This window comes from Peromyscus maniculatus, chromosome 7 (assembly GCF_049852395.1).
Source record: "Peromyscus maniculatus bairdii isolate BWxNUB_F1_BW_parent chromosome 7, HU_Pman_BW_mat_3.1, whole genome shotgun sequence".
NCBI lineage: Eukaryota > Metazoa > Chordata > Mammalia > Rodentia > Cricetidae > Peromyscus > Peromyscus maniculatus.
This window is the reverse complement of record NC_134858.1, coordinates 76,046,869-76,068,010: the sequence shown is the minus strand read 5'-3', so window position 1 is coordinate 76,068,010 and position 21,142 is coordinate 76,046,869. Positions and strand designations below refer to the sequence as shown.

At 39.2% G+C, this 21,142-nt stretch overlaps 1 protein-coding gene across 8 annotated transcripts in view; it reads right to left on the bottom strand.

Annotated features, from left to right (window-relative positions):
• Positions 1-5,334: 5,334 nt before the first annotated feature.
• The window catches only part of Snx14 (sorting nexin 14), an 81,084-nt gene continuing 65,276 nt past the window's right edge, over positions 5,335-21,142 (bottom strand). For 7 of the 8 annotated variants that reach the window (XM_076575420.1, XM_006983706.4, XM_006983705.4 and 4 more), the window contains 11 exons: positions 20,767-20,850; positions 20,286-20,386; positions 18,391-18,502; positions 15,074-15,114; positions 14,641-14,760; positions 11,065-11,188; positions 10,674-10,838; positions 10,417-10,512; positions 9,053-9,144; positions 8,419-8,475; positions 5,335-5,532 (listed from right to left, as the gene is read on the bottom strand). In XM_076575420.1, the coding sequence (XP_076431535.1) occupies positions 5,494-5,532; positions 8,419-8,475; positions 9,053-9,144; positions 10,417-10,512; positions 10,674-10,838; positions 11,065-11,188; positions 14,641-14,760; positions 15,074-15,114; positions 18,391-18,502; positions 20,286-20,386; positions 20,767-20,850 (1,031 nt within the window). In that variant the 3' untranslated portion in view covers positions 5,335-5,493. The remainder of the gene's footprint in view (positions 5,533-8,418; positions 8,476-9,052; positions 9,145-10,416; positions 10,513-10,673; positions 10,839-11,064; positions 11,189-14,640; positions 14,761-15,073; positions 15,115-18,390; positions 18,503-20,285; positions 20,387-20,766; positions 20,851-21,142) is intronic. The other variant, XM_042281320.2, reaches the window with a different exon arrangement.

Below are 21,142 nucleotides of genomic sequence, written 5' to 3'. Positions count from 1 at the left end.
GGGATCAGAGCTATTAGAGCCATAGCAAGAGTGTGGCGGTGGTGGCACACGCCTTTAATCCCATAGATCTCTGTGTGTTCAGGGATACAGCCAGCATTGGAGACATATGCCTTTAAGACCTAGGGGACCGTACATTCAGACAGTGACGAGGCAGTCATGTGTTTGGGTTTACAACCAATGAGAAGGCAGAACAATATACTATAAAAAAAGGCATACAGACAGGAAGTAGCCCTCTTTCGGGAAGCTGGGACACCGCAGGCGGAAGGGTGAGGTTTTAGCTCTGAGCTCTGACCTCTCGGCTTTCTCTTTTACATTGTTTCTGTGTTTCTTATTTAATAAGACGGTTAGTTACATCTACAGTATTCCCTTGTTTTCTTGATGTACCTCTTTATCGAACCTGATTTAGAAATCTAAAAGCATGATCCTGGGCTGAAGAACTAGGCTCAGAGGTTAAGAGTACCTGCTGCTCTTGCAGGGGACCCAGGTTCAATTCCCAGCACCTACATGGTAGCTCATAACTGTATGTGATGTAAATACCATCTTCTGGCCTCTGTGAGCATTAGGTAGACATGTGGTCCACAGACATATATGCAGGCAAAACACCCATAACCATAAAAACAATAAACAAACAATGATTATGAGTTGACAGCAAGCCAAGGTTGGTTGACATAGTCACCTACCTATAGCAATAGTTCAGCTAGAGACATACACTGTGGTCTACTCAACACTTCTTTCACTTTGGCAGTAACTATACAAAGAGATCACCACGGGCACATTTCTGCCTCCAAATACTTTCCTGTCTACTCCACCTCAACAGCATCTTCCCATAACAAATTTTGTATCTATCACATCCTTTGTGCCCGGTACTGCTGGGATACAAACAAGAAGCACCCGGATGGGTAGGACATAGCTCTGTGCTTAGGCTGTCCATCGCTGAGTAAAGACACAGAAAACTACATTAATTCTAAAAACAGAGATTCAACCTTTTATGTGTCTAGCCATTATTCTTCCTGTTCCTAGGAGGAATTCCCACCCTTACTTTGGTAGATACTGTGCCTCTCCTGGCCCACCTACATTTACGAAGGGCAGCTAATTACAACCCCTAGCCATAGAAGCAAACATCCAACCTACTTCTGACAGCTACAGTGCCATTCATCTTGATTCAAGTTATTGGTCCACAGATAAGAATGTTAGCCAATGAACCAAAGGCTGAGGGGCCCCCAGCTGGATCAGGCCCTCTGAATAGGTGAGACAGTTGATTGGCTTGATCTGTTTGGGAGGCAACTAGGCAGTGGGACCGAGTCCTGTGCTCATTGCATGAACTGGCTGTTTGAAACCTGGAGCTTATGCAGGGACGCTTGGCTCAGTCTGGGAGGAGGGGACTGGACCTGCCTGGACTGAGTCTACCAGGTTGATCGCAGTCCTCGGGGAATTTGCCCTGGAGGAGGTGGGAATGGGGAGTGTGTTGTGGGTAAAGGGAGGGGGTGGGAGGGGGGAGAACAGGGGAACCTGTGGCTGGTATGTAGAACTGAATGGTATTGTAAAATAAAATAAAAGGAAAAAAAAAAAAAAAAGAATGTTAGCCAAACCAAGACAGTAAGAGGCCTGATTTTTTAAATTATGTATACAGTATTCTGCCTGCATGTATGCCTGCATGCCATAAGAGGGCACCAGATCTCATATATAGACGGTTGTGAGTCACCATGTGGTGGCTGGGAATTGAACTCAGGACCTCTGGAAGAGCAGCCAGTGCTCTTAACTTCTGAGCCATCTCTCCATCTCAACATTCTTTATATGTATGTAAATGTAAGACAAGCTTTTCCTGCCATCCATACAGTGATTCTATAGTTTTTTATAACTGTCTTCCCCCCACATGAAAGTACTTGAACAATAAACAATAGCCAACAGGACTAAAGCTGCGACAAAAACCATGTGGAGACCTCACATGAGTTAAGGGCTGGAAAACTCATACTTAGGTCAGCTCTACTACTACCCCTCTAGGGCTGAATTACATAAAGATACACTTTGTGGCCAGGCGGTGGTGGCGCACATCTTTAATCCCAGCACTCGGGAGGCAGAGGCAGGCGGATCTCTGTGAGTTCGAGGCCAGCCTGGGCTACCAAGTGAGTTCCAGGAAAGGCGCAAAGCTACACAGAGAAACCCTGTCTCGAAAAAAAAAACAAAAAGAAAAAAGAAAGCTTCCCTGAAGACATGCATAAGTGGGCTTAGGAGGTAGGAATCAAACAAGCACATTCTGTTAAGTAAAACCTCTCAAACCCTCAAGGAAAATTACACAAATTTCGTTCTCATACTACTAAAATAAATCAGAAAACTAGAAAATTAACTAAATTGGTCACACAGTGTTTGGAGCTCATTCCCTTGCAGATGAAATGTCAATGTCTCATTTTGCCAGACTTTTGTGCAACTTTTAAAATCTTGGGCTGCAGAGTTGACTCAGCAGTTAAAAGCAATGACTACTCTTGCAAAGGACTGGATTCAATTCCCAGTACCCATGTAGCTCACAAGTGCCTATAACTCCAGTCCCAAGAGATCCAATGTCCTCTCTGACCTTCCCAGGCACTAGGCATCCACATGGTGCACATACACATAAAATAAATCTAAAAAAAAAAAAATCAACTAAGGCCGGGCGTTGGTGGCGCACGCCTTTAATCCCAGCACTCGGGAGGCAGAGCCAGGCGGATCTCTGTGAGTTCGAGACCAGCCTGGGCTACCAAGTGAGCTCCAGGAAAGGCGCAAAGCTACACAGAGAAACCCTGTCTCAAAAATAACCAAAAAAAAAAAAAAAAAAAAAAAAAAATCAACTAAATCTTTCTAAGTATAGACTCTAGCAAGAATACATGTAAACAAATATCCACGTGGGTACAGAATAACATGCAGAGAAAAGGAAAGGCTAAGTATGAGAGAATGAGGATGACTGAATACAGGTAATGGAAATGAGTTATTGAAAAGGATGGTAAGCTAAATGTTTTCTAATTCTAACTCTGTCAAAACCTTTGGGTGGTAGATAAGTGCATGAAAATATATTCGACAGTGAAAGCATAGACTCCAATGTGAAATTCCACAGCTGCTGTTCCCAATGTCTATCCTAATTGTATACAAGTTCACCAAGCTGTATAGTTTTGGGGTTTGGTTAATTTTGGTATGTAATTTTTTTATTTGTAATATTTTTTATAATAGTTCATTTAAAGAACTTTTTAAAAAATTAAATCTTTTGAAATATGATAGTACATGCCTATTAATCCCAGCATTTAGGAGGCTGAGGGAGGAGGATCATGAACTCAAGTCTTGGGCTACGTAGCAAGTTCTAGTCTAGCCTAGACTATATCATGAAACTCTGTCTCAAAACATAAAATATCCAAATAAAGTCCCTGGTGAGCTGTTGGGATCTGCCACCACATCCAAACTGATACACATTTCTGCATGCTGACTTGTGCCATAACATTCATGTTGAGGTCAGAGAACATCCTGGAGGAATCAATTCTCTTCTTCCACCATGTGGGTTCCAGGGATTGAACTCCAGGCGCCAGGCTTATCAGGAAGTGACTTTACTCACAGAGCAATCTTCTCAGGCCCACCTTTACTTTTCATAAGAGCATCAATCATGTTGTAGTAGGGTCCCACCTAAATGACTCTTTTAACCTAAATTACCTCCTGAAAGGCTCTGTCTCCAAATACAGTCACTATGGGATTTGTGGTTTCAACATAGGAATTTGGTTAAGATATAATTCAGACCATAACAATGACAGAGCACTACTTACAGAAAATGTGATACTCATACAAAGTTAAATAAGTCATTCATATTAAGGAGAAAGGAAGCTGGGCAGTGGTGGTGCATGCCTTTAATCTCAGCACTAGGGAGGCAGAGCCAGGCAGATCTCTGTGAGTTCAAGGCCAGCCTGGTCTACAGAACAAGCTCCAAGACAGGCACCAAAACTACAGATAGAAACCCTGTCTCAAAAAAAACCAATAAATAAATAAATAAATACATACATACATACATAAATAAATAAATACATAAATAAAGGAGAAAGGAAAGACAATACAATTCCAATTATATTCAAGGTGTTTTGTATGCAGCATCACATTGCATTTTCAAGCTGTGAGTATTGCCTTATAAGTGATAATGTTAGGCCACAGAGGACTATAAAGGTAAAAGTCACACTTGGATCTCTCTAATCTTGATGCTCTTGTTATTGTTGAAATATAAAGAAATATTTGTCTCTAAAAACAGTCTTGGCTCCTTTCAGAAGCCGGCTACCCTGGTGTATTTCAAATGCTTTACTATGCCCATTCTTTCCCATCTGTTTTTATGTGTGTCTTAATGTATGAGCTTCATGGAGAACATGTTTTAAATGTGTTGCTACAAACAGAATTACCAAAGGGAGTTATATGGTTAGAAGAATACAGTAAAGTTAATACTATCTGGAAAACCCTCTGAAAATTATAAAGCACATTATAAAATTGTCTATGAAGTATTCTAATTTAGATACAGGTAGATCTTCAAATTGTTGAAAGCAAGCATTTACTCTTTATTGACATGATAAAAATATTCAATTTTAAAATAAAAATATCAACAGAAGTCTAATATTGTCCAGTGTTGTTAGCAGCCTATGTATTTATGATTTCAGATAGTTAGCATTAACATAAAAATGTGCTGTGTTATGTATATATGAACTAGCACTGCTAGACACACAAGGAGAAACCTTGAACCTTGGCCCACTTACTTCTGTGTCTTCACACTAAATGCAACTGCATTCGGAGCAAAAGAATACAAAGATTGTTGGTCTTACTTGCTTGCCCTCTGCTGTGGGATAATGCTTTTGTATACTGGTTTAATAAAACACTGATTGGCCAGTAGCCAGGCAGGAAGTATAGGCAGGGCGAGCAGATAAGTAGAATTCTGGGAAGAGGAAGGGCTGAGTCAGGAGTCGCCAGCCAGACACAGAGGAGGCAAGATGACAAGGCAGAACTGAGAAAAGGCCATGTGGCTAAACATAAATAATAATTATGGGTTAATTTAGGTGTAAGAGCTAGTCAGTAATAAGCCTGAGCTAATGGCTGAGCAGCTATAAATAACATTAAGCCTCTGTGTGATTATTTTATAAAAGGCTGCAGGACTGTGGATGAGAGATTTGTCTCAACCTCGGTAGACAGTGATAGAGAAAAAATACCCAGTATCAACCTCAGGCCTCTACAGAGGTGCACACATGGGCATGAACAGCCACACACATATACACAGACTCAAAAAGCCCCTAGCAATAAGTGACTTATGGTCTCCTAAAATCAAGATAGTAAATATAAAACAGAAAGCCATAATACTTAATCACTTTTTATTGCTATTAAGTTTGTTAGTCTTTATTAAAACAAAAAAATATATTTCAAACACTAAAGTACATGATATTTATAAAAATATACAAAGGGAAAGAAAAAGTAGATTTCTATTATACTGGTATTTTATTCTATACCAAGTGTTTACATCCAGGATGTCATGGAGGTAGCTTCCTTTTGTACCTAAAAGTAAAAATAAATCCACTTAATAGAAGCCAGCAGGATAGGGTACATTTTTTAATTATCTAATAGCTCTACTACAGTAATATGACTATGGTGAAGAGCCATCCAAAAACTCACAACATCAACCTTTGGCCTACAGATCACTCATACAACACACACACACACACACACACACACACACACACACACACACACACACACAGTAAACCAAATACTTGCTGGCACACGCAACAGATAATAGCAATACATTATCATAGATCTGATAAAAATCTCAAAGCTAAAAGTTTTCTGGTATTCATTCCTATGTACTTTCACATAAAACATCTAATGTTACCACCTTTTAAAAAATACATTTAATATCACTAAAATTTGAAAACTTACAATCAATAGATGAACAATCCAAATCTGGTTTCCCTACTCTACAGAAATGAGTGAGTTTGTTTCTATCTAACTAAAGGGATTAGTCAAACAGTAAGGGAGCTGGAGAGATGGTTCAGCAGTTGACAACCCCTGCTGTGCAATTATGAGAACTAGAATTCCAATCCCACTAGCCACGTCACAAGCCAAGCACTGTACTTGTGACCACAGCTCCTAAGAAGACAGAGACAGGAGAACAGCTATGACTTCTTGACTTCCACATGTACATACACTCACACAGACGCAGACATACACCCCCGCCCCCCCACAGGTACATATATACATAAATACATACATCTTTAAAAATAAGAAATGGTTGCCTACCAGGTTATAAGACCCTACTTATAAGGATGCCGCACTTTGGCTATAGTACATAGAGAACTCAATCTGGAACTGACTGGGAAACTTCCTCCCTGCTGGCTAGGTTTCAAAGTTCCAAAGGGTCCTCGACAGGCTACTAGGGAAGAGAAACAGCCAACAAGTGCTGGACCTTGCATGCTACAATACGAACCTGACAGCCAAGACATGCCCTGAGTACAAGAGCAGCGTGACTGTTATGGGGCTAAACCCTTTTCTGGTTGGATTTGAGGCTGCTCCACAGCATCGAATTCATGCCTGATACTGTACATCTGGTCAATAACCAATGGCTGGAACAGTCATAGGCCCTAGGAGGGAGCCGAGTATTGCTCTAAAAGTCTTGTTATCGAAGCACCTTCTAAACACGTGTATTCACACCCATAGATTAGCACGGCTCTCAGCCTTAGTCAGAGAAACGGCTTTTTGCCATGGGCAGCAGCTAGTGAAGACTCCTAACTGGTCAAAGTGCTGAGGACACGTGACTGGGAGTGTTCAGTCCTAACGGGACACTTATATCAACTCCCATATCCCAAGGCAAAGGAAACATCTAGGAAGAAGGGAGGGGAAGAATCCTAGAGCCTGAAGAAGGGGAGCAGTACTATGACATGCTGGTACCCTCATGAACTCACATTAACTGGGGGGTCCTGCACAAGATTAAGACAGTCATACATAAGGCCCTAGGTTCAATCCCTAGCATCTCAAAAAGGAAAAAAGGGGGGAGGAGCAGTTTGCACTAGAACAAGACAGCTCAGTAGTAAGGAGCATTGCCACCAAATCTAACAACTGGAATTCAACATGATAACCCACACAATGGAAAAAGAACAACCCTGAAAGTTGTCCTGTGAATATCACACTTGCACTGTGGTGTGTGTATACATATTATACATGAGTGTACCCCTCATACACACACACACACACACACACACACACACACACACACACCAATTAATCAATCTATCAACATTTGAAAAAAAAAAAAACAGTCAAAACTTCAGGATGCATATAGGAGGGGTGAAAAGTCCCACTCCTGAGTAACCATTGGCCGTTGATGGCTGTTAAGAGGAGTCATCCATGACGGTTGTATAGCTTGGTCTGTTAGTGGGACCCCTAGCAGCGGGATCAGGACCTGTCCCTGGTACATGAGCTGGCTTTTTGGAGCCTATTCCCCATGCAGGGGTGCCTCAGCCCAGCCTTGATGCAGGGGGAGGAGCTTGGCCTTGCCTCCACGTGATATGCCAAGCTTTGCTGACTCCCATGGGAGGCCTGCCCCTTTATGAACAGAGGAGCAGTGGGTGGGGTGGGGTGGGGTAAAGGGACAGCAAGGAGGTGGGGAGAGGGAACAGGAAGAGGGGAGGGAGGGGAAACTGTGGTTGGTATGGAAAATAAATGAAAAAATTTAATGAAAAAAGAGGAGTCATCCTTTTTACGAGTGGCCCCTGGGAGGCTGCTCATGCTCCACTGGGGGATGCCCCCACACCACACATACATACATGGGCAACACTAATTGGACACAGTGGGTTATTTTAAAAGAAATGAAATTGGGAAAGAGACGTGTTGAGAGGGGGTCCAGAGGGAGTTAGGGGATTAAAGGATAGAAGGCTAAATGCATGGTATACATGTATGAAATGTTAAAAGAATAAATTGTTAAATTATATTTTTAAAAAGCTCAACATCCTCAAGATTAAATATAGTAATAACACCATGGATTACCTCCAGTTCATTTTGTGTTCTTGGATTCATAGATACATGTTCAAAAAAACATTCAAGTCTCTGATTTATATGGCAGACAATGTTGTAGGTGATCATTGAACAGCTAGGTCGATTTGAATGCTAAGATCAGGGACACCTTCAGCTGAGAGCACAGTAAAGGACCCTTACCTGCTTATAACTAGGAAAAGAGGACATCAAGGCAGAGACTGTTCAATGTCTGCTACCCCAAATCCACTCTACGTTTGGACATGTTGGATAAGGACAATACAAAAAGCCACTTGTCTCAGGTTGTTCAGCTGCCAAATGTCTGCAGTAACAATGGCTTCTTTAAATTCTGTGTCTCTAGTTAAATGTCCAAACACCACTCAGAGAAGAACAAATAAATTACTGCTTTCCTGTTACCTTATTTAGCTCTGGAAACAGTTCCTGTATCACAATGTCCAGTAAAACATAGGTCAGCTGCAGCACGAAAACATGTAATAAAATGTAAGGTACTAGAAGTAAAAATGACAAGCACAAAATCCAGGACTGTGGTAACCGCTAAGTGAGAGGGGAGGGGACACAATTGACAACATAAAGTATAAATATACCTAACACCCACCAATAATGTTCTACTTTTAAAAGCATGGAAGAGACCTTTGTGAATAAAAAAAACTGACACTATTATATTTCACCCATATTTATGTAAATTGTTTTGAACAAGTTTTAAATAAACAAGCAGAACATTGAAATTATATTAAAATTTCAACAAAATATACAGGGACTATATATAAAAAAAAAAGTTAGCTGGTTATTCTATGACTTCAATTACCAAAATTTAAATGTTTACTTCATGTCATAAATTTTCTATACATTCAAAATTTTTTACTAAGAAGATGTATTAACTTTAATACTACATGTTGCAAAGAAAGACAGCCTGCAAAAACAGTATATATGGATTTTCCTATCTGAACGCTTAGATTATATAGACTTGATTTTGTATAGTGACTCATACACCTTGTTGCTCAGCAAACCACACCAACGCTGGCCTACTTACCTGCTTATTGAGCACTGGCTGCTGCAAGCCGTCAAACAGAAGCCTGATGCTTTCATACTTGGTTTCTTCACCAATACACTTGACTATCAGATCTAAACAAGAAAGCCACATGTGAAACAGTTCATAATGTCATCACTAGCTGCCTCTTAAAGTAAAATGCCTCCTCTGTTCACAGACACCATGTAAAAGCTGTCAGTCAGTATTTCTCAAACCAGCTTTTGCAAGAAGCTCCTAGAAACAAGTTTTATGGTCATGACAAAAAAAAATATAGTTGTCATTAATCCTTTTGGACGTTTACAATGCATAGGTCATACTGCAGCATATAAATCAACTACCACTAAGTGATAAAAAGAGACTTAAAATTATTCATATTTTATTACACATTAGGGTAAAACAAACCAAATTTTTTAAGATTTATTTTTAATTATATGTATGGCTTGTGTCTGTGAGGAGAGATGTGCAAATGAGTGCCCACAAAGGCTGTAAGAGGGCATTCTGGAACTGGTGTTACAGGACGTTAGTTGTAAACTACTTAATGTTCTCTGCTAGGATAGTATGTTATGCCGTGCCCACCCCACTCCACCCCTACCCCACCAGGCCCCTCAGCCCTGAGACAGAGTTTCTCTGTGTAACAGCCCTGGCTGAACCGGAACCTACTCTGTGGGCCAAGCTGGCCTCCAACTCAGAGCCACCTGCTTCTGCCCCCCCCCCCCCCCCCGAGTGCTAGGATTAATAGTGTGAGCTATAATGTACTCAGTTGTACACTAAATTGTATTCTTAACTACTGAGCCGTCTTTCCAGCCCCCAAGCAAAAGAATTCAAACTGCAATGATGTTTGTGCATTTGTGTACACACATATAGAAATACACAGAACAATGTCTATAACCAGATGTGGGACACCTGTAACCTCGTCATTTGGGAAGCAAAGGTAGGAAGATGAATGCAAATGAGGTCAGCCTGTTCTACACAGAAGTTCCATAGGCAGCCAGCCACATAACAGACCCTGTTTCAGAAAAACCAAAACCAACCAACCAAACAAAAGACCCTGATTATTGTGTGGCAGAAATAACCTTGTCTTAAATTTTAGGGGTGAGCCAAATATGGCGGCTCAGACGTATAAATTCTGCACTCAAAAGACTGAAACAAGAGAACTGCTGCAAGTCAGAAGCCAGCCTGGGCTCCTACTTGAGAGTCTATCTCAAACAAACAAAATACTAGTGATATCAACAAAAGAACAAATTGCTTTTATGAATGGTTAACTATTTCTAAAATAAAAACTCATAATAACTACTAGTTTCAATAATCACATTGCAACTTCAAAGGGGTGCTGACCTATATGAAATTGAGTTATTTAAGCACTATACCTGGAATGTAATTCATCATTTCTTCAAAAGTCTGTTTTGCTCCTTTTTGCTTATCTTGGAGGGACCGAGGTTCAGTATTTTCACAAAATATAGCATCTAAAAATGAGTACAAGAAAATTATTCTCCAATTTATACACAAGTATTTCCTAATAATAGAAACGTTAGGTAAAACAAACAAACAAAACACCCTTTACTTTTTTAGACCTAACTAAAATCACCAGCACAAAACACGAAACAAAGACGGCTCAGAGGCAAACCTCGGAGAAGCGTTATGAGGGAGACCAGCCGGTGCTCCTGAAAGAGCTGCTCGAGCTTGCACTGCAGGTAGTAGTCAGTGTACATTTCCAGTGTGTTCTTGAAGAGGATTCGAGTGCCCATCAAAAGATGATGAAGCCAATCTGGAACTTGAAAAACTACTCGTCCTGAGGAAAACCAATTGAGAATCAACTGAGATGGTTGTTGCTCAAGATGATAAATGGATACAAGCAACAGGGGTCAGTTTTACTCACAATCACTAGTAACTTTTACATGTTCAAGGCCAATGTATCAAATCTGTGAAAGGAGTGTCTTTTACAAAGCTGAGGTAGGGCTGTTCTGTGCATCATGAGGCAAATTAATGACGAACAACTCAGAGCAGTTAGACCTTACCTACATACATCAGGTAATCATAGACTCCGTCTACAGTCATCACCTCCATGAAGTAGTTCTGATTTTGCTTTCGCTCTGTAGTCTCAGCACGGTTTGCATTATTCTTAAACAAATCATTGAAAAGCTGAAGTAAAAATTGAAATGATAAAGAGATGTATAGTTTATTGCACCTACTGATAATAATCACTAAGGGTAAAAGAACAAAAATGGCATTAAGAAAGTTTAAAATCTGTTTTCAAAGTTTCACATTTGTAACCAAAGCTACAATAAAAACATACTCCTCTCAAACTATTACATAAAAGAGTATATTCACTTTTGACATAAGTTAATTTATTATCCATAAAGAATTTATTTTCTTTTCTTTGTGCGTGTGTGTGTGTGTGTGTGTGTGTGTGTTTCCCTTCTTTGGTTGTTTGCTTTGTGGTGCTTGGATGTTCTAAACCTGAGCTTCAGGCAAGCAAGGCAAGTGCTCTACCACTAAGCAATATCCTGCCCCCTCATTTTTATTGTTAATTTTTCAGAGAGATGCAGAGACAGGGCAGAGCTATGTAGCCCCAGACTGGCTCCTCCCTCAGCCTCCCAAGCGCTAGGTTTTACAGGAATGCACCACAGCAGCTACCTCCCCTTCCTTTGTGTTATGGCTGTTAGTGTTTTGCATTTGGTCTCACTCTTAGCCCAAACTGGCCTGGAATCCAGTATGTAACTCGGGCTGACTCAAACTTTTTTGTTTTGTTTTGTTTTTCAAGACAGCGTTTCTCTGTATAGTCCTGGCTTTCCTGGAACTTGCTCAATAGACCAGGCTGGCCTTGAACTCACAGAGATCCTCCTTTCTCTGTCTCCCAAGTTCTAGGATTAAAGGTGTGGGCCACCACCACCTAGCTGACCTCAAACTCTTGGCAGTTCTCCTGTCTCAGCCACCTAAGATGCTCTCCTTTGTTTACATAAACCTGAAGAAACAAACTAATTTGTAATGGTGTATAAATATATTACCAACAGCTAATTTTAAACTAGTATGATTTAAAGATCACAAATTACTCATGAATATGCAGATATAAAAATTCACCTTTATACCAAGTTCATTTGTGCACTATTATCCAAGCCCCAAACAGTTTAATCAATACAGGGAAAAACTCTTCTGGGGATCGACTTATTTGGACAAGTACTTGTCTAGCATGCATGTGTGTGGTACATGCCTAGACTCCCAGCACTCAGGAGGTAAATGCAGAAGGAGCAGTTCAAGGTCACCTGCTGGCTACACAGTGAAGGCAAAGCCAGCCTAGACCACATTAGATTCTACCCCCAAAAGACAAAGCAGTCCTACTGATCAAATCTGATGACAAGCAATGACTCTGTGAGCAGTAACAATCTAATATGTTAGGTAATTCATTTTAACAAAGTCATTGTTTTCTTCATTTATGCAACCATCCAACAAACATTAAGTTCTATGAGCCAGAGATCATACAAAGAACAGTAAATGCAAAAGAGAACAGAAACTTAACATCTAACAGAAACAGATCAAGAAATAAGCAAACTAGAGTCAGGCCTGGTGGCACACACACCTTAAATGCCAGTACTTGGGAGACAGAGGCAGTCGGATATCTGTGAGTTAGAGGCCAGCTAGGACTACACAGTGTACCCTCCCCGGGGGTGAGGGAGGAGATGAAGGCAAGAGAAATAGAGCAGCGCTACCATAGAGGAAAGTGTATTTAACTGTACCTGGAGATGAATCTTCCCTCACCCACCTACATTTTTTTTTTTAGATTTATTTATTTATTATGTATACAGAAGAGGGCGCAAGATCTCATTACAGATGGTTGTGAGCCACCATGTGGTTGCTGGGAATTGAACTCAGGACCTCTGGAAGAGCAGGACCTCTGGAAGAGCAGTAGGTGCTCTTAACCTCTGAGCCATCTCTCCAGCCCCCACCCACCTACATTTTAAGTTTAATTTTTCATTAGAAAACACAGAAAGTCTGAACAGAAAGGGAGAAAACCCAGCCGCCTATAATCCTGTCTGAACAGATCTATAATCATTCGGATTCAAGAGAGCATTCCCTGGAGTTGTGTACTTAGCTCAGTGGTGGAGTATTTTCCTAGCATGCACATTGCTGTGAGTTTGGTCTCCAGTTTAAAAAAAAAAAAAAATTTAAGAAAAAAAAATAACAAAAAGATCAAAAAATGTTTTTCTACTTTCTTCACTGAATTAAGTATCCATACTGTGCTTTGTATATTTGCATTAATATAATTTATCTGCCGATAACATTCTTTAAGATAATTAATCAGGCCTGTAATGCTAGAATTCCTTTCTAAATTTCCCTTCTATAAGAAAATTTTAACAGGTATCTTTACATATCATAGGCTTTTCTGTTAATTTACTTTCTTCTATGAGGTCAGAGTATAAACACATGACGACCTCTTGTTATATAATACCAAACTTTCTTATCCTAAAGACTGAGCCCATTCACAAGCCACCAGTAAAGTAAATTTCCAGTATGGCCACTTGCCTCAGCTATGCGAATGTGCCTTCTGTGTACGAAAATTCACACCCCAGCAAACTTCCTCTGTCCTTATGCTTCCCCGGACAATGCTCTGTGATACTGCCCATCAGAGAGCTAACATTCCAACACACCAAGTATGCTAGAATGAAGGCCACCTGAAGGAGAAGCTCCGAAAACTTCAGCTGTTTGTGAGTTTCAACATGAAGGTGTATTCCCAACCCAGGAGAGAAGTGGAGGTCACCAGGCAGGTGGTGTGCACTTGTACCTGGCTGCATCTGTCTCTAGGGAGCCACAACTCTCAAGAACGGGGCTGAGAACAACTTACAGTGATGGCTGAGGAGAGGAAAAAAGTGAGGCTCATGTTTTAATTTCTCCTCTTGAACATGTTTTTCCCTATGGCCTTTAATGGAATTTCTACATTCAATACAGGAGAAGATTGGGGGGTGGGGGGAGTCTCAAGTGTTTTGTCTGAACTGTCTGCAGAAAACAGTAAACCATTATTGAAAACAATAGCAGACTTGGAGGGAACTGATTTTTAATTCTAAAAGTAAGCAACACAACTCTTTCAAAAGTCTGGATGGCTGGGTGGCGGCACACGCCTTTAATCCCAGCACTCGGGAGGCAGAGCCAGGCAGATCTCTGTGAGTTCGAGGCCAGCCTGGTCTACAGAGTGAGTTCCAGGACAGCCACCAAAACTCCACAGAGAAACCCTGTCTCTAAAAAAACTAAAAAGTCTAGATGGGTTTAAACAGCAGACAGATGAAAAGTAAACAGGCTGCAGATGGATCAGGATAAACAGAGACACAAACAGTGGGAACGAGGGGGCCAGAACACGGGAGAGCATTGGACGACGATCTGGAAACAGAATGAGAACTGCATCCGTGCTGAAGAGAGACAGTGAAGGAATGAAAAGGCACGGCTGCAGAGGGAATAGCCGAGAATTTTCAAAGCCAGTAAGAACACCAAGACTGAAAAGTCGCAGCACCGGGCCATCCATCCCTTGCAGCGTCTCCTGCACGGCCCCGCCCCTATGGCTGTCTTCGGCCTTACTTACTGCCTTTTTACACAACATGCAGTACCTTCTTGTTGTTCTCAGAAGTGGGGCTCAGAATAGTCAGTTCTGGTCTACTCGGTTTAGGTTTGGGGGATTCACAAGAATTAATAAAACTCATGATGAACGGTTCCAAATGCTGACCTTTCTGTGGTGAAAGAGGAGATAAGCACTTTTAATATCACAGAAGCCACTACAATTCATCAGTAATTAAGAACATCACCATCGGGCTGGAGAGATGGCTCAGAGGTTAAGAGCACTGACTTCTCTTCCAGAGGTCCTGAGTTCAATTCCCAGCAACCACATGGTGGCTCACAACCATCTGTAATGGGATCTGGTGCCCTCTTCTGGCCTGTAGTCATACATCTAAAAAAAAAAAAAAAAAAAAAAAAAAAAAAAAAAAAAAAAAAAAAAAAAGAACATCACCATCATTTATAAATATACATAAATTGGTAATTCACCTCTTTCATTAGTTTTCCAGGAACAGACTTTATAATTTTCCCTGTAATTAAAAATAAAATATTAATTTTATGAAAATATAACATAACTGTTTAATTATTTACATGAATATTTCATTAGGCAGTTTTAAACAGCAAATAGTCAGATAAAAAGCCAAGGCTGTATAAACTATTTATAATTCTTCATTTCACATTTCAACAGAAATTTGTAATAAAGGTGATACCCCAAACTATTTCACAGATACATTGGGATTTAATGTAAAAATAAGTCGTGAAGATGTACTAGAGATGCAAGAATCTTACTGCTGGTAAATGTTAGTGTACAGCAAGGAGATGAGAACATAATCCTCTACTCAGATGTCTATTTGACCTAATGTTCATTCATTTGCTCACTCATTCATTTACTCCTTCCCTCCTGTCTCCCGTCCTTTTTTGTCTTTGGTGCTGGAACCAAACCTAGGCCTTTACATGTCAGGCAAATGGTCTACCACTAGCTTCATGATTTGCCCAGAAAAATTTTATAACGATGTTTCAACAGGACTGGAGAAATGGCTTAGCGGTTAAGAGAACTTGTTGCTCTTCTGAGGACCTGAGTTTGGTTCTCAGTCCAAGTTGAGCAGCTCACAGCTGCCTTTAACTTCAGCTCTAGGGGATCTGATTGCCTCTTCTTGACTCCGTGGGCACCTACACACATGTCACACACACACACATATATACAAATTCAAAAAAGTTTTAAAAATGCTTTCAAAACATTTTAAACAATGATGACTATATCATACTTAAACATACACAAAAGTTAGTCAAATATATAAGAATGTTTTGAGAAATATTTAAACTACTGGAATAGGTGATATTCTAAATTTTTTTAAATTTTCCATTCTAGACAGGCATGGCACATACCCATCACTCCCAGCGACTGTGGCAGGAAAATCAAGAGTTCAAGGACATCCAAGACTATGTAGCAAGACCCTTTCTCCAAAACAGGGAGAGGGGGAAAAAAAAAACAAACTAATGCTTTCCCAAATTGTTTATTGTTTATATCTCCTGGTTCCCTTATCAAAAATACTAAGCATCTGAAGACTTTATCAAGCATTTAGAAAATAACATACAAATTAATCTAAATTTCCAAATACAACTTAAATTTCTTCTACCAAATTCCATTTGGTAGGCATAACAATCCTAAGAAACGACAAAGACTTTTTTTATGACATAGAAACTATCCAATCCTCTCACAGCCTACTACCATCCTTCAGAATGTCCCAAGTTCCTCAGGTTCCAGGTTTCACAGAATGTGCTTCTCTCATCTGTGTTATCACTGAGCCCAATTAATGCTCCATGTGATAAAGTAGAACTCAAATCACTAGTCCATCTGTCTGTCTCCTGGCTTCTTCTGCCCTGAAAAACTGGATTCTTAAACTTAGTAAGTTCAAAACTGTTCTAAAATGATCAAAAATCACAAAAAGCAACACATGCATTCAATTGTTTACATTTTTCACCTTCAAAAATCACAAAAAACAACACATGCATTCAGTTGTTTACATTTTTTCACATTCTGTCAAACCTAATAGGAAACGAGGTTAAATTAACTCTTATTTCCTAAATACCAAATATAACCAAGTATAAAAAGGTCCTCACATTTCTCCTGAGAAGGCTACACATACCAAATGCTTTAAATCAACTAAATGTGTTCACATAGAGGTTTAAAGGGAAGCTGGTTCAGTTCTACTTAAACCTGTATCTTAAAAACATTCTGAGAAACCCTGGATTTATCATATATTGGCTTCAACAATTTTATACAAATATTTCTAGCAAGTTAGTTTAGCTATTTTGAACTTTACATAAAAGAAATGTTGTAGCCAAGCAGTGGTGGCGCACATTTGGGAAGCAAAGGAGGTGGATTTCTATAAGTTCGAGGCTAGTCTGGTCTACAAAGTGAGTTCTAGAACAGCTAACACTATTACACAGAGAAACCCTGTCATGAAAAATCAAAAAAAAAAAAAAAGAAAGAAAGAAAGTTGTATTATTTATTGATTTTCATGTGTGCTTTGTGTCTTTCATTTGACGCGCTTTGTTTTGAGATGGGGCTCAAACCCAGGGCCTCATGCATGTGGAACAGGCAAATCCCAATGTCACACTTCTAAGACTCATCCACACTGTTGCAAGTTGCTTCAAGCTACAGGTATTCATTTCTATAGGGCTCAACATTAAGACTCTATAGTTTGGGGCTGGAGAGATGGCTCAGTGGTTAAGAGCACTGGCTGTTCTTCCAGAAGACACAGGTTCAGTTCCCAGCACCCACATGGTGGCTCACAACTCTCTGTAGCTCCAGTTCCAGAGGATCCAACATCCTCACACAGAGATACATGTAGGTGAAACACCAATGTGCATGAAATAAAATTAAATAAATTGAAATATATATATATATATTTTAAAGACTCTACAGTTTATCTGTCCATTCTTTCGATAATGAACATTCATGCTGTTTCTAGTTTGAACTATGATCACAATCTGGCTATAAACATTCTAAAACACAAATATAAGATCCTCGACAGTAAATAAATGAAAAGAAATTATATAACTTGAAGTTAGAGGGGGAAAAAGGCCCCAGACGAGTCTTTATATCAAATATCAAAAGCTGTGGTATTTTTAAAGAAATTTTTTTTTGTTTTTGTTTTTGTTTTTTTGAGACAGGGTTTCTCTGTGTAGCTTTGCGTCTTTCCTGGGACTCACTTGGTAGTCCAGGCTGGCCTCGAACTCACAGAGATCTGCCTGCCTCTGCCTCCCAAGTGCTGGGATTAAAGGTGTGCGCCACCACCGCCCAGCTTAAAGAAATTTTATTAAAGTTACTCATATGGGTGATGATTACGTACATTTACATCTGCTGGAAACACACTATCACTTATTTTTCTTATATGCATACCTAAGGATGGGGATACATCCTTAGAAATTTGTTGCTAGGTGATTTTGTTGCACAAACTTCAAAGAGTGCCCTTACACAAACTTATGACAGCTAAAAGTCACTAGGTGACATAATTTAAAGGACCACTGTCATTTATGCAATCTGTCATTGAGTAAAGCACTGTTGTGCAATACATAACTTTATTTAAATATACAAATAAATGCGATATTCCTGGCTAATAGTTTTCTATGATAAAACAAGTGATTAGAAGTGACTGGTAAAATAATCAGGATAACATGTCTCTAACTTCAAAAGAAGTCCTTTGGAATTCATCATATGGCCATCCATACTTTCAAAACCATTTTTCTACACTAGTCTGAAAACATTCTTCTTACATATATTTTTTTTACAAATGACTTACCAAGATTTACATCTGGAAGTATCTTATCAAGAAACTGTGTTTCTCCACCATTAGGGGAAAGAAAGTCTGCCAGAAGTTGACTGTTACTCAGTTCTGGATGCTGCAGAAGTTTCTTCAATAAATAGAACAGAGGAGGGAAACAGATCAGAAACACAGAAGCATAATCAAAACTGGTCTAAAATGATTCTAAACAAACAAAAAGCAAGAAACCTTAGGTCACCAAAATGTATTTCCTATTTAACCAAATGACTTTTAAGCTGATTATATTATCCACTGAAGTAATTTACATTGCTTATGTATATATTTTTGTAAATGATTACAGTTTTTGTGTAACACAATGTACATATACTGAGAAAAATGGGAAGTCAATTCTGAGTGGTGACTGGTAGGGAGCTGATTCTAGGAAACCAAAAAGCAAAACCTACAACCTATATAGTAAAAAGGACTAAGTAATAAAGTGAGAAGGACAATTCCCAAGCTGAGAAAGTTAAGCATAAAATCAAACAGAATTCAACATTGTTAGAATACATTTAATTTTTTTATACTAAAAGGTTTTCTTTTTAAGTCTTTCATATCAAGATTTTAATTAGCATAAAACCAATTAAAGCCCTCTCCAAGAAATAGCTATTATTTTATTGGTCTTTAATTTTAAAAAAATACTGAGGATCAGGGATATAGATCAGTGGTAGAGTGTTTAGCTGGCATGTGCAAGACCCTAAGTTTGATTCCCAGTATCACAAAACAACAATACAAACAGTATATATATGATTTTTTTCCCCCTGAGACAGGGTCTCACTATGTAGCTCTCTCTGGCTGTCCTGGAACTCACTATGTAGACCAGGCTAGCCTCAAACTCACCAAGATCCAACTGCCTCTGCCTCTGCCTCCCAAGTGCTAGCATTAAAGGTTTGTACCACCATGCCCAGCCAAAAGTTCATTTTAAAATCCACATAGAAAAAGGTATGTTGGACTGGAGAGATGGCTCAGAGGTTAAGAGCACTAGTTGCTCTTCCAGAGGTCCTGAGATCAATTCCCAGCAACCACATGGTGGCTCACAATCATCTGTAATGAGATCTGGCGCCCTTTTCTGGAGTACAGGCAGAACACTGTATATATAATATATAAATCGAAAGAAAGAGAGAGAGAGAGAGGGAGGGAGGGAGGGAGAGAGAGAGAAGGAGGGAGGGAGGGAGGGAGGGAGGGAGGGAGGGAGGAAGGAAGGAAGGAAGGAAGGAAGGAAGGAAGGAAGGAATGTTTTAATTCTATGGAATGGTATTACAGAGCAAAGATGCATGGTGAACAAGAGATATCTGCATATCCATGTTTACTGTGATATTACTCACAATAGCCAAGTTTCAGAATCAGACCAAGATGCTTATGCATCAACAACAGGTAATGGATAAGCAAGTGTATTGTGTATGCACACTGCTGTTTCATTCAGTCACAAAGAACAAAGTGATGTAATTTACCAGAAAAATGAACGGAACTGGAATCATCATGTCAAGCAAATAAGCAAGTCTCAGAAAGAAACATTATCTATTTTCTCCCATAAGATTCTAGATTTTTTTTTTAAAAAGACATAAAAGTGGAAGAGGGCTATTTAGGAAGAGGAAGGCAACCAGCTGGAGGTGGGGAAGGAGGAAATGAGAACAAAGGGTTAGGAGGGAAGTGAATATGATCAAAATACATCATCCACACATATGGAGATGGCATAGTAAAAACATGATTTTGTACAATGAATATATGCTAATAAAAACATGAAGAAATAAATGAGGAAAACAGGAAAAAGCACATGCACATAAGAGAAGAGAAACACAATGGAGTCATTGATGTCTCGAATCCAGCACGTGAGGTGGTGCCGTAGGAACAAACGGAGCATGGGCGCTGGTGCTTACCTGCAGGTATTCCTGAAACTCCTCTCTCTTCGACTTTAAGAACTCATAGTTTTTGGGACCAATGATCCTTTTGGATGGAAGCTGAGCATCAGGAAATGTGCCTGAAATTGGTGTATAAAGTTCTTACTATTTTAGCTATTTGAAACTACTATGAAAATTCAGATTCACAATACTGCCTTGTAGAGATACAACATTATGTTTGAATAAATTTCACACAATCAGAGTTAGACAGCATTTTTTCCAATCACAAACAGCTACTTTTAAACTTTTATCACTAAAAAAAGTTAATGTGCACTGTAAAAACTTAAAATATAGGTAAGGAAAAAAAGCAGAAAACCAACATTCTTATTTTCAACAGAACTACATACAACTGTCAATATCAACTGGTACATTTACTTAAAGTAAAAAAAAAATCTGGTACAAGACCTTTCAAGAAGGCCAATCACAGAATTATAATGTTTTATATAAGAAAGCAACATACCATGAAATTCTGTTAGTTTTGATTCAAGTACATAGAATTCAAGGTATCTTCTATAGACAGACCAATGTTCGGGCTCATGTCCAACTATAAGTTAAAAATAAGCAATTTTACAACCTACTACAAAAAGTGAAACATTAATAAAACTAAAATGGGGGGCATTACATTACAGTCTTTATTTTAGTTATCACATTATCATATTTTATCCCATACTTTAATTCTAAATTATCTAGAAGAAATTGATAAATTTCATTTTTTATGATATGACAAGCAAACAGATGGTTTTCAGTAATAGAATCACAAAGTGGGTAGGAAGTTTCAAAAGTATGCAATTACTATTTTTAAAATTTACAAAATTATTTATTGTTGTATGTTTGTC